Source organism: Pinus tabuliformis, chromosome 3_2, assembly GCF_031772625.1.
Source record: "Pinus tabuliformis cultivar Carrire ecotype Pingquan chromosome 3_2, CPIR1, whole genome shotgun sequence".
Classification (NCBI taxonomy): Eukaryota; Viridiplantae; Streptophyta; class Pinopsida; order Pinales; family Pinaceae; genus Pinus; species Pinus tabuliformis.
Window position 1 is genome coordinate 1020079600 of NC_142302.1, and position 13841 is coordinate 1020093440.

General features: G+C 39.0%; 1 protein-coding gene across 2 annotated transcripts in view; it reads right to left on the bottom strand.

Annotated features, from left to right (window-relative positions):
- Positions 1-13841, bottom strand: part of LOC149184054 (histone-lysine N-methyltransferase ATX5-like) — a 280597-nt gene that overhangs the window by 37803 nt on the left and 228953 nt on the right. For both annotated transcript variants that reach the window (XM_089417386.1, XM_089417387.1), the window contains 2 exons: positions 8011-8075; positions 7704-7911 (listed from right to left, as the gene is read on the bottom strand). In XM_089417386.1, coding sequence (XP_089273512.1) covers positions 7704-7911; positions 8011-8075 — 273 coding nt within the window. The remainder of the gene's footprint in view (positions 1-7703; positions 7912-8010; positions 8076-13841) is intronic.

Consider the following 13841-nt stretch of genomic DNA (forward strand, 5'->3'; position numbering starts at 1 on the left):
ATTACACAAGTGTTAGAGGGACAACCTATTTAGGGGCTACATAGCCATGCGAAGAGGGTGGACTAGGCACTAGTCTACTTCATCACTTTTGTTGTAGGTGGAAGGAATTTGAACTAAGAGTTGGAGCAATCCTTATAGGGAATAGCTTCAATTAGGTGAAAATCATTCGATCAGATAGTCGACCCAAAGATTGGGAATGTCTCGTTGGAGGGCACTCCTAGTTGGACTAAAATGTTGTGGAGGATTTATACACAGGCGTGGGTGATACACTCTTTTCGAGTCCAAGTCCGCCTCACTATGAAAAGTGCATGACCATCTTGAACGTGATTGTGGTTCACAACGCGTTGATGGTGCTAAACCCACCAACATTCAAGGGATCTTCCTGATGTGAAGTACCAACTAGACCTCACACTGTTTGGAGTAGGAGTCCCAACAGTAGGTGGTGATGTTATGCCTTGACTGCGAAAACGCGCAGAGTGAAGTATGGTAACTTTGGTGAGAGCAAGTGTGTGACCCTGTGGAAAGTCAAGTGCGATGCATGAAGGTCCCAATAGATGAAGGGAAAAAGAAGTCTTGATTTGGGGTAGCATCGGATGTGCTCTAGCCATGAAAATTCTTGGAGGGGCTAAAGCACATGGGATCTCCAAGACCCAAAAATGGTTTGGGGAAACTCCACCCAGATAGAAAGATATTAAAATAATTAATATTTTTAATGGGTTCCTAAGTCTAAACTTAGGAAAATAAAAATATTAATGGGTACTAATATAAAACTGGGTGAGAAGGTTCTAAATGACATGGATCAAGCCAAATCTAATCTTATCCGTTGATTAGAGATTTATTCTCGGCTATTAAAGACTCAACAGAAAAACTATAAGAGGAGGCTTGAGGGTCAATTGGAGATACACCAAGTTGATCAATCGGTTCAATTTTCTGGAGTGGGGTTTGCTGAGAGAAATCGAACCATTGATCAGAGTTGCAGCGAGGGGCAGCGAGTGCCTAGCAAAGAGGCAGAGATAGTGTCGGAAGACTAGTGCAGAGGCAGAAAAGGCTACGTAGAGCGAGTAGGAGCCACGCAGAGGGCAAAAATGACTGCGTAGAGGGCCAGAGTGACTACGTAGAGGGCCAGAGGGCCTGCGTGGGTGACGCAGAGGGCCAGAGAACCAACGCAAAGCATCAATAGGCTGACGCAAAGGGTTCTAGGCTGACATAGAGGCCAGGAGGGCTGACGCTAAGCCTTAAAGAGGCGTTGGAGAGTTTTTCGTGGAGCAGACTTGTCGAATATCTACTTTCGAAGAGAGGTATTACTACCAGATTGATTTCTCTGTCGGGCAAGCCAGTTTGGCACCCAATTGTACTCATGAAAAGTTGCTTAATAATAAAACCCTCAGAACGGTTGCATCGGTTTTCCCAAGTTGGGTTTTTCCGAGGACGATTGTCCAAAAATAACGATGTCCCTTGTCTATTTGTCTATTTCTTTCAGTTGATGATCTATAGATGGTTGATATTGCATTTGTGTTTATTTTCAGTATTTATATGGTTAGATAACTTGTTAAAGAATAAAACAAGTAGGTGAAATAAACCAAAAAGTGCAGGAAAATTTCTAACAGGTTAGACTTAGAAATTTCAACAAGAAGTGCGCCCCTTGGAAGCCTGTAATAGTACGTGGCTTGAAAGGAGCACATGAGCGTAATGACATCACAAGCTAAGATGCGAAATAATCCACAAGTTAAAGTGATGAATTAATACAACAACACGCATTCAACAAGATTCATACAAATACAAATGAAATAGTTCATAAGCATAAGCATAAGTTAAATAACAGACATTAACAAGAATAGTCCTACTATATTCACAACATATGCATGAAAGTGTGTCAGCTTTGATTTTATTATAAGTGAAAGTTCCATTCATACATACACCATTGACGAACCACTAGCCCCAATAGTGGAACATTAAAGTCAAGAACATTTGTGAAATCTAGGGCATCATGAATTAGGTGATATCTCTTGATTACTAACTACTTGTGAGTGCTTTTTATTTCTTTAGATTAGGATCTTCTCTTACTTAGATTATTAGTGTTCTTCTTCATCAAACAACTACCAATGCATGAACATAAATAGACATGCGACACAGAATGTAGGCTACAAGCTAGGGCCAAAACCTCTCACTCTTTAAGAGGAAAACGCGCACAAATTCTTCTTATAGAGATTCCAATTGACAAATACCAAGACCAGGACCCTTGACCTATTAGCCACTCCAAGACCAAGACACAAGTCCTCTTCCACCTTATCGATTACTCTCTCTCGGTTTCTTCTACTTCAGATCTTGCATCATATGAGATCACTGTAGTCATGTAATTATATCAAACTGAGGTCACTGTAATGAACCTCTCCTTCAACAGTAGAACTGAATCCTTATGTCTGAGATAGTACCGAGACCTTCTTCAAACAATAACACCAAGGCCTAGTCACACACTAGTGACCTTCTTCCTGAGAGGCACCGAAATACAAAGACCATTCTCTCAGAGATTAGACTTCTATTTCTGCAGTTAGCCTTAAAAAAGATCCTCACCGTCCCTTTTCACCTCACTGAGTCCCATCTGAACTTGCCACTATAATTGACCACCGAAATTCAGAGTGTGATCCGAACTTGTTTTCTTATCCTTTTCGCTGCCACTGTGATCTGAATTCCCTTGACAACACCCAATCTCCACTTTTGTAACCTAGCCCGAGCTCCTTCTATACCCTTATCCGAACTCTGAAATTGTTATCCGAAAATCTCAGAGATATCTGAATTTTTTATTGAGGAAATGTGAAGTGCCTTCACACCTATATATAGTTGTTTGCCCATATATATAAGCCGACATGACCTCAACGAAGGGATGTCTATATAAATAGTGAGCTAACTTGTGCCATTTACTTCTTTTGGAGGCCAACTTGAAGAGGAGGACAGTGCTTGTCTTTGGAGGGCTATTTTATAATCCTATAGACTAGAATACATTTGTAACATGCATACATGACATACATGACATTAATTCTTAAATCATACATGTCACTTCATACATGACATTAATTCTTTTGACAATTCCTAAAGGCTCACAATGGGAGCCATCTAAAAATAAAATCTCTTGCTCATGAAACCCATGAAGCAAGCCAATAATAATTTTATTTTCTTCTTTACATCATTTACAAAAATCACAATTACATGTCATTATGAAGACCGAACCTAGTTACACTTTTCAACACTCCCTCTTAACTAGGGAGGTATTCATAATGGTACTTGGGCATTCTCAATCTGAAGAATTTCTCATAAGAAGAACCGGATTGGTAAACCATCTGTATAGCATCATATCAACCGACATTGTTACATCGCAAGGCCTTGACTATATCAGTCCACAAGATCTGAGCTTAATGCTGGTGAGACCAAAAATTTATAAACACTCTCATCATTGTCTCTCCCGGAACATACCCTGCTCGGGTTCTCAAGGTGTGTTCCATGAGGACTATTGTTATCTTGGACTCCCCAGCCCTCAAAGAATATTGGTCCTCCACGACTACTCTTATCTTGGATGCCCTATCTCATCCTCAAAGAGTATCAAATGCCAAATAATTACCCAATCCTCTCATTTTGTCTTCCCAAGTGAAGACCAGAATGATGTGTCTATCTCTCCCTCTTAATTAGGGAGGACATATCTATTCCAATAAAGGAATGTACTCATTCCTACAGAAGGAATGTACCTAAGCTCCCTCTTGGCTTAGGAATTTCCAAGTTTCTTCCAAGTAAGAAACTTGTTTCCAAGCTCCCTCTTAATTAGGGACCTACAGCAACTCCTCAGGTGGAGATGATGGGACAACCAACTACTAGAAGAACTCCTTCCTTTGATGTCATGAATTTCTTTGTCACGGAGTCTTCATCTTTTGGGACTTCTTCATAGGGCACAAACCATCCATCACTTTCATCCATGAGTCAGTCATGTCATCATTCCTTTCATCAGAAAGTGATCCATCAGTCTACATTTGGCCTTGCTTCATGTCATGTTGCCTTATTCATGTTGTCTTCTTCGGAAGGATCTTACATCCTTCTACATGGTCCTCTTGGAAGACATTCACATTTTTTTCCTTTGGAAGACCTGCATAAAGCCCATCCAGCTATTTGTTCAAAAATAAGAAATGAACACTTAAATCAAAATTACCTTTGTGATGGTCTTTTATCATGACATCTTCCAGTTTGCATCAGCATCCTACATACATGTTGACATATCTCCCAAAGATATCCATTGTCAAGGGTCTCCATCTTTTTCAGACTTCCATAAAAGTCTTCATATCTTTCCAGGAGATTTCCTAGTCAAATCATCTAGTCCTTGGATGTTGATTGCCTCTTCCATGGTTGCATAGTCCACGACCTCATCCTTCCTTTCTTCACATATTTCATTCCCAGGAACTTCCAATCAGAGTTCCCCTAATTACTGTCAACCACCTCATTTTCATATGAGGACATATTATGTTGATTCCATCTAAGTGTGACCCATGCCTTCTGGCATCCTTTCAGAGGAGGAGATTCCTTTCCTTTGATCATACTTCTCAAGATAGACTATTGATCCATGTTACCTGCAACGATATGACATGACATTATAGTATTGAATACAAACATATATACCTCATTTACCTTTAGGCCATCTAAGCTTCTTTCAACAGCTTGCGTGATTGAAAAGAGCTTCAATCCCTTGATCTATTTCATATGTCATCATACCATCATCCCATGAATTCCACAAGTTGGAGTTCCTGATGAAACACTTGCTTTCTCTCTAGATCGGTGAACCCTCCGATGAGGATTCCATCAAAGAATCTTGAGGATCTTGCATATCCCTATCCAGTAGATGTTACCCTTTTGATGTATGATGAGCCTTGTCCTGGATGACTTCTTCCTTTTCTTAAGTTTCCAATGAGGTTCCCAAGAGATATAACCTTCACAGCTGACTGCCATAGATTTTTGTTCCAGTGGTCCAACATGTTTCCCTATGGTGATGTAGCGAGCTCTTGCTTCTAATGCTTTTCCTCTTTCAGCGTCTTCCCCTTCTTTGGTGAAATGGACTTCTTCTCTATCCTTCTTGTTATTTCCCTTCTTGAGTTTAGGACAACCTTTCCTGTATAGCATTGAATCTTACCTATGTTCTTATTTCCTTTCGACAAAATGTTTGAATGGGTGCTTGACCTCTAAAATAAAAGAAATTGAGCATGAAACCCATGCTTCAAAATGGCAATAATAATTTTTCTTTCATTTTACAATATACAAGAATCAAAAGTACATTTCATATTTATGAAGACCGAACCTAGTTACACATTTTTCAACACTTTTGGCCCAACACTCATACAAAGACCAACCTATAGATATTAAAATTCCAATATTTCACTATGCGGCGACATTATTAAACATAGGGTGTGTCTTGAGAGACAAGGATCTTGCTTATCATGGAGTATTTCGTTCCATCATGTAAGCTCAAAGTGGTGTCTGGGATTCCGGAGCAACCTTACACTAGTTCTGTTATGTAGAACGTTGAGGAGCTATGCCTTTCAAATTCACCAAGAAATTTCATGAGGAATGGTTTACATTATAGTGGATTGGTTCAAGGTATGGAAGAATGTGGCAATAAAGTGGGGTTCAGTTATCTGGAAATGGTTCCATCATGTAAGCTCAATGTGGTGTTTGGGATTCCGGAGCAACCTTACACTAGTTCTGTTATGTAAAACGTTGAGGAGCTATGCCTTTCAAATTCACCAAGAAATTTCATGAGGAATGGTTTACATTATAGTGGATTGCTTCGAGGTATGGAAGAATGTGGCAGTAAAGTGGGGTTCAGTTGTCTGGAAATGGTACAACAAATATATGTTGGAAGTCTACAAGCATATTTGGGATCCTGGTATTGATATGCAGGTTATGGATTGCTTGAGGGAAAGAAATATCCGTAAGGGAGGACTATAATGTCCCTTTTCCAAGTGGTCACCGACTCAGTAGCCTATTTGATTCTTGTAGGCTATAGGGGAAAAAAGGGGATCAATTAATTTAATTGTTTGATTTTCACTTGAATGAAAAGAGCAACATTTAGAAGCGACAATGAATAATTAAATTAAAAGGGTGTTATTAGCATATTGGAAAAAAGGGGGATCAATTAATCTAATTGGTTGATTTTCACTGGGATAAAAAAAGCAACATATAGAAGTGACAGTGAATAATTAAATTAAAAGGGTGCTATTAAGTGACTTTGGGCAAAAATAATAACAGCTTTTTAAAGTCACTTTATATTTTTGAGCGGGAAAATGGTAAAAAAGGAGACCCATGGTACTTGGATAACCCATGGTATTCTAATTACCCATGCTAATAAAAGGGAGATTGGAGCTCACTCTTGAGTGGCATTGGTTATTGTATTTGATAATTGATTTGAGAACTCTTGAAGCTTGAGAACTCGAGTAAGGATTGGTCTTCTGTGGTGAGACATCCACCCTAGCTAATTCTAAGACTAGTCTCAATGGTGAAACCATTCACCCTAGCTGGTTAAGAGGAGGGATCATTCAGATTTCTCACTAATGCTCAATGTTGAAGGTAAAAATACTATTTTGTGGGAAAATCCGAAAATCTCTTCTTTTTGAAGCCAAATCCCTCTCTTGGAAGACCGAGTTATCTCTTGGGAGATCAAGTTCTTTGGGAGGCCGAAATTATCTTAGAAGCCGAGCTTGTTTCGCATAGATGCCAAGCATATTTGGAGCTGCATACTTCTTTGGGAAGCCGCTTTATTGGAGGAGAAAGAATTTAGGATAGAGACTGAGTTCTCCTATTTGCAGGCCGACAGGCCAAATTCTCATCAAGGATGCTTTTTCTTGTGTAGGCCGAGTTCCATTTGGGGGTCAAGTTAGTTGGTAAAGCCAGCTGTTTTCAGAAAGCTGTTCTCTTTGAGGAGGCTGTGCTTCTTTGAAAGTGAGTCTAAATATTATTAGCAGGCCTAGTTTCATCTTCTCAAGTTTATTACAATGGCCGAGTTTATTTGTGGAAAGGTAGAGTTATTTTAGTAGCTAAGTTTATTTGCGGATAGGCCGAGTTTATTGTAGCAACCAAGTTTATTTGTGGAGAAGTTGAGTTTGTCTTGTCGAAACTGAATTGCTGAGGAAGGACCATGCTACTTTGTGAAGGCTACAATTCTTCGGCACAACTCACTTCAATATTACCTCTATCAACCATTCGTACAGCGAAAATGTGCCAATTTTCTTAGTTATTCACAGGTTTCAAATTTTGTATTAATGGAGTGATTGGTATGTATTTTTATGCTCCAAATTAATAAATAAATTAGCTTAGTTACTGCTGTTAATGTGCTGAGTAAGGGTTTCTTATTTGAATGCATGCAAATGTTTGAAGAAATGTTTTCATGCAAAATGTTTGTGAAAATGTATGAAAGAGAATTTTGAGAATTATTGCAATATTTATTGGCATATTTTGGTTAGGGACACTAAACTGGGAATGTGGGAAAAGGATAAACGAAGCTTAAAACTACCAAGTATAAAAAGATCAAGTTATTTTCCATGTTTTGAAAGTGGTAGTCAATTGCAAACATTCCTATTTTCACTTTAACAGTACCTAGAACTGACAAGGTAGCAGCATAGGAAACATTAAGCCAAAATTGTAGAGAGGCATCAAAAACTTTGTTGCCAGGGTACCTTTTTATCATGAAATCCATAAACTTGGCATTTGGATGCAGATGATGGTTCAAGTTGCCAGCTATGATTGGACACACTTTCTGAGTTATCAGTGCCATTGCTAGTTGCAGTTAAAACACTTCCACTTTCAATTTCACGTATTCCATGTTTCGTAGAAATTTTTCCTTCGGGAGTCTTCATAATGATAGCTGAATCTGGATTTGGAGCTCTGAATAACACAACTATTAGAAACCTATAACTATATGCAAAAAGAAAAAACAATAATTAGTTCACTTTGAAATAAGTAAATTTGAAAAAGCTGGCTTACTTGTGGATTGCACAATATGAGATCATTCTTGTCATTTGGTTGCCATTCCTATAGAAGCAATGCAACTGTTTGTCCAAGACATATATTAGACAAATCAAATTAAAAGTTAAAAAATCTCTTAAAATGACAAGCAATAAAATAAGGATATCATAGTCAAAAATAGATTTGCACAGTACATAAAAGTTCACAAGCAGAGGCAAGACATACAAGCATAAAAACACATTAATTAAGAAAACATACAATTTCTAGCATGTTCTACATAGCTAGTTTCTCTTTTCCAACACACAAATGTAATTTAGTGGACCTTTATAAAGTCTTTAAATGACTAAAAAAAACATACGCAACTAATCCCAATCTATAATTATAGTAGTAGCTATTGCTCCCATAATTACCTGTAACAGTACAAGTAGTGACAGTTTGAGTGATTATTACCTAAATTTCCAACAATGATTGTTGTGTTACTATACCTATCTACAATAATTCTGAAGTCTGAGATAGAGTTCAGTATTCCAACAGTTCCACGCAGTCAATACTGTGGATAACTTAAATTCATTCTCTCAACTAAATGTGCTTTGTTTTATCCAAACCTTCTGTCAGAATTTATGCAGTCATCTGACTTCCACAAAGCTTCAATTCAATAGCAGATTAATTTTTTTTTTAAATAGTGTCAATCATCAGTGTGTCCTTTCCATGATGATAAATGGGGTTCTTGCAAGTTTCACATAGCATTGATTGTTAGCAAAATTTATTCAACTTCCTACTCCAAAAAGCTTCTTTTGCTGCTAATGTGCTACATGCTAAGCCTCTGTAGAGGATAAGCTACCACAATCTATTGTTTGCTGCTCCAACATATCAATCCTTTTCCAAAATAGAAAGTATAGGGAGAAGCTAATTGCCTATCATTTGTACTTTCAATCCCAATTGATGTCATTATATCCAAGATACTCCTATGCAGATTTGCATACAGTGTTTTTAAAACCATAATATAAATAGTATTCAACAGTATGGCATAGACACTGTTACCCACCAAAAGTGGGTGATCCATGGAAGAAGCTTTTCTCCTACTCATCTCTTCCAACAGGAAACCAGCTGTTCGAGAGAGCCACTTTGTAGCCGATGAGATGTGCCATTCATATCTCCGCCACTTGCATCAGTCAAACTAGCTGTTCGAGAGAGCCACTTTGTAGCCGATGAGATGTGCCATTCATATCTCCGCCACTTGCATCAGTCATATGTTTCCTCGCCCATTTGCCAAGAGCACATGTTGGAAGGTCGGCTTCAGATCAAAAGGTACTATATTCATTATGCAATCAGGTGCTTATGCTTGTTTGTATTTGGGCATTTTGACATGGATTATGGATTGACTTGGAAGAAAGAAGGGCCTTGGCCGTAGTCTTGTTCCCTCACCTTAAATGGAGGGTTAACTTTTTATCCTAGTCTAGTGGGACCTCCCCTAATGGCTCATGGCTTTAGGAAGGGGGTACTACTTGGGAAGCCATGATTAAGATAGTGTAGCCCCATCTATCCCTATTTCATACTTACCACCTTCCATCTTATATTATGAGCCCCTATTCCACCTCTCTTCTTCGGGTAAACTGACCATTAGTTCATCGAGATTTGGCATACACACATCCTCATACCTATGGTAGGGCTTGGAAATGCACCCTAGGAGGTTGATGTAGCTGAATGAAAAAAGAGCATATGATGGTCACAAGAAAAACAAAAGAAAAATCAAAATGCAAAAGATGGTTGGGACTTACAAATTAGCACGTGGGAAAAAGCCAAGCATGAGCTCTACCTCTATCATATGACCATCACCCAATTCCTGAGCCAATTTTGCCCCATCTCATAGAAGACAAGGAACCCTTGCATGTCCCAACCCCTGATGGGTGATGAACAGCCCAATCCTAAAGAGGGTAATGAATCATGATTGTTATACATCATACAAAGCAAGCTCTAATTCCTTAAGCTACGAGCAGCAATATAAGGAAAAAAAACAAGAAAAACTAAAAAGCAATATAAAGGGGTGGAAAAACAAAGACCGAGGTAACTCATGCATCCACGATTTCTCCCTCCTCACATCTATACACCCAGGATGAGGTATTCCATCATAGTTGGTCCCTTTGACCATGGCACTTGCCCATGAAGTTCTTTCCCCATCTGTTCCATCATTATTGGCATGCCACCTATCAATTGAAGGGTGGGCTAAGGACATGTCACTTCCCTTTGGGGGTTGGGAATATTTATTTCTATTAACCACTCCTGCGTAGGGAGGTAACACCATTACGTGACTAAGACCTCAATTTTGGAAGAGAAGCCACACATGAAGTGTCATTATGCCCATTTCTTTCAAGCTTGGTTCACTTAGATGCAATAATGATTATTGTACCTGATAACGAAAGATGCAACACTAAGTATTGTGTATAATTGGCAGTTGGTTTCATCTATAGGTCTGGGCAAATTAACTGGGGTCTGGTCTTGTAGAGGAACATATTGACACCCACAGGTGATGTGTTGAGAGCCATGGGACTCTGGACAGTTGCAGAGCATCATTCATAGCCATGGGCATCACCCACAGTGTTCATGGATTTGCCTTATTATTCAAAGGATCAAGCACCTGGACTAGTTTGCCCCCAGTCGGCTTAGCAATCTATACATGGTGTGGTAATTGATCCAGGGCCCAGATGAGGTTTGTCTCATGCCTTGTGACATGGGAGGGCTAACACCGTCTTCAATGCCCTCAACGTTGGAGCAAAGACAGATTTTATCACTTCGAGACCCATGAGACCCAGTTTTGTGCCCCAAACCCACATTTGGGGTCCACAGGATGATTCGCACCAAGGTACAAGGGCCAACCCCTATATCTTGATTTTAGAGGCCTTCTACACTTGTTATGGCACCAAAAGGCCTCAATGTCAACCCTCAAGAAGCCCACGCAAGCATGAAGTCAACATTTCGGCTAGAATTTGTGGAGATAAAATCAAATTTGCAAAAGTTTCTAGGTCAACTTGTGAACCAGACCATTACTTGGACATTATTTTATGATTAGAGGGGCTTGTAGGCTAAACTATGATATGTTAGAGCACATATATCTATATCTATATATATATATATATATATATATATATATATATATACATAGGGCATGTAGGCTAAACTATGATATGTTAGAGCACACACACATATATATATATATTAGAAATATCTCATTTGATCTCTCATCAACATCACACTTGGAATATAGAGGAACTCACACTTGCTCCTTTGTGGACTATATTGGATCTTGGATGCATTTTGATGTTTGGAGCTAATTTTTGGATATTCTTTTGATTAATGGATGGATTTCTTGCATGTTGTCTTGTAAGTACACTTAATTATTGAAGATCTATTTTCTACATCTAGACTCTAATCTATGGAATGATTGATTATAGTTCACGCTAAATTGTGCCCTAATTTTATTATAGATTAATTGAATGCTAGTTAGATGAATGTTGCATGCATTACTCATACATGACATGTTAAGAATTGTCCTAGTAATGAACTCCTAGTAGCTCTGCCATAAAACTCCATTATTTCATTGAGTGGGTAAATGCTTGAAATTTGTTGCTAAGGCATCAAATTTCGACCTCCTTAAAAACAAGATTAGCTAATCTAACATATCCTTGACTCCACATGCCCAAAGGACAAGGAACTAATCTAAATTGTTTGTGATCAATCTCACATTTTCTCCATATTTCCTCTCTCCTTATTTTGGTCCTTTCAATGCTAGTGAAGGAATCTAGGACTTGGCGTGAATTTCTAGGAAGAGAAAACTTTGGTGGTTAGAGAACCTAAACATCAAGTAGATAGGTTTTTCCACAAAACCTATCAATTAGGTGGGAATCCACTTCAATTTCATCCATAAATTCTCTTGCCCTAGGTGTTTTCCCTAAGAGGGAAACCTTAGTTTCTTTTCCCTCGACTTAAGGACTTTCTTGAAGGTTTCACGAGACTTGGCTTAGCTCATATACATTGTAAAAAACCTTTTCTCCTTTCCTCGACCTTGAGTTACTCAAACACTTGTCAAATCAATCATTTCCTTGTGAAGCCTTGAACCAAAATTGTGTATTTCTTAATGACCTTCTAGCAAGATCATTTCAAATCTTAACCCTAGAATACCTATACTAAATCATCTCTATCCTACCAAGACTCCTTCAATCGGTGAAAGCCCATAAAGAGCAAGGGGTTTTGGCTATGGTCATAGTGGGTCGCTACCCCATTATTGCTTATAAGTCTAATTTTCCCCCTCTAAGGCCTGTGGGTTTTGCGACAACATTTTTGGCACTGCTGCCAAGGAGGAAGCTAGTCTATCTTCCCCTAGATGGAAGCTACTAGGCTCTCCTTCATTTGAAGAGGTGATTTTTCCGACGACAAGATAGATCCTCTTCTAGTGACTCCTAAATTTCTTGGTTTTGAATATCTGAAGAATAATATTGAAGAAAACATAGCTCCTAGGACTAGAGTTGCTATTAGAAGGGGAGAGCATACTCCATCCCCTATTAGACAACCTTTATTCCCTAATACCAACCCTAATCCCAATCATAATATCCTAATGGCTTGTTGAGAAATGTAACTAGTTTCGGTCTTCGTAATTCTATTTAAGTCATGGTGTAATAGAAAATTATTTGTAAAAAGAAAAATTGTTTATTAGCATGGATTTCATGTTATTTATTTGTTTCTAGGTCAAAAGCGCCCATTGAGTGTTGTTTTGTGTCTTGAGTCAAAAAACTCTTAGTCTTAGTTAACCTAGTACGGGTCCTTAAAGGGACTCCCAAAGGGACAACTGCTAGATCAAGGGAAACAATGGAGACTTAGCCCACTGTCACCTCAGCCAAGACTCCCTACTCTTTAAGGACTTTCATTGATGGGACGAGACCTGGTACATAGAAAGTCACTTGTGAAGGAAGAATCAACAAATGGATGTGAAGTGACTTTAATGGTCCTTTTCTTAGAAGGACGTTAAAAGTGGAGCTTGTTTGCTCTTCAAGCAAGGTACAAAGCTTTCTAGGATAAGGAGGGGGGGTTTAAGGGCTAGGTTAGAGGAATATGCCTTGTAAAGGGGTTTCCCAATCCCTAAAATCCTTATTGAACTTGATTTCCCAAGTGGTTCTTGAAGAATTAACTTTTCATAACTTTTCCAAGGTATGGCACCACACGGGACCCAGTTTTCCCAACCTAGGTTAAGGAGAAAGAATCTAGCAACCAATGATGATCTTAACCCAGACAAGGAAGGGGAAAGGATCAAAACAAGAATTTCCACTTAAAGGTGTCAAATTGATCCTATGAGATACTAGCCTAGGGAATACTAGGGCAAATTTTGACCTCCGAGCTAGGGCTTGGGATATCTCACAACCCCACCATCGGAATGGCTTCAAATTTGGAGGATACCTTAAGGACACAACAGTGTAGTACAAGCTCAGAGATCGAACTTTTTCTATGGTTATTTTTTCGGGAAAGTGATGCCCTAGGTGACCCAACTTGGCTAGACCTAGAAGAGAAGGGGAAAGGTAAAGAAAAATGGTTCTTTGAGTGACCACCTATTGGTGGATCAGTGCCTAATCCCTTGGGGAGAATGGAGTCTAGGAGAATGATGAGAAAGGACTATGTTCCTCAATCAAGGGATTAGACATTGATCTACCAATAAGTGGTCACTCAAAGAACCATTTTTCTTCGACTTTCCCCTTCTCTTCTAGGTCCAGTGAAGTTGGGTCACGTAGGGCATCACTTTCTCGAAAAAATAGCCATAGCAAAAGTTCGATCTCCTAGCCTCTACTGTGTTGGTGTGTCCTCAA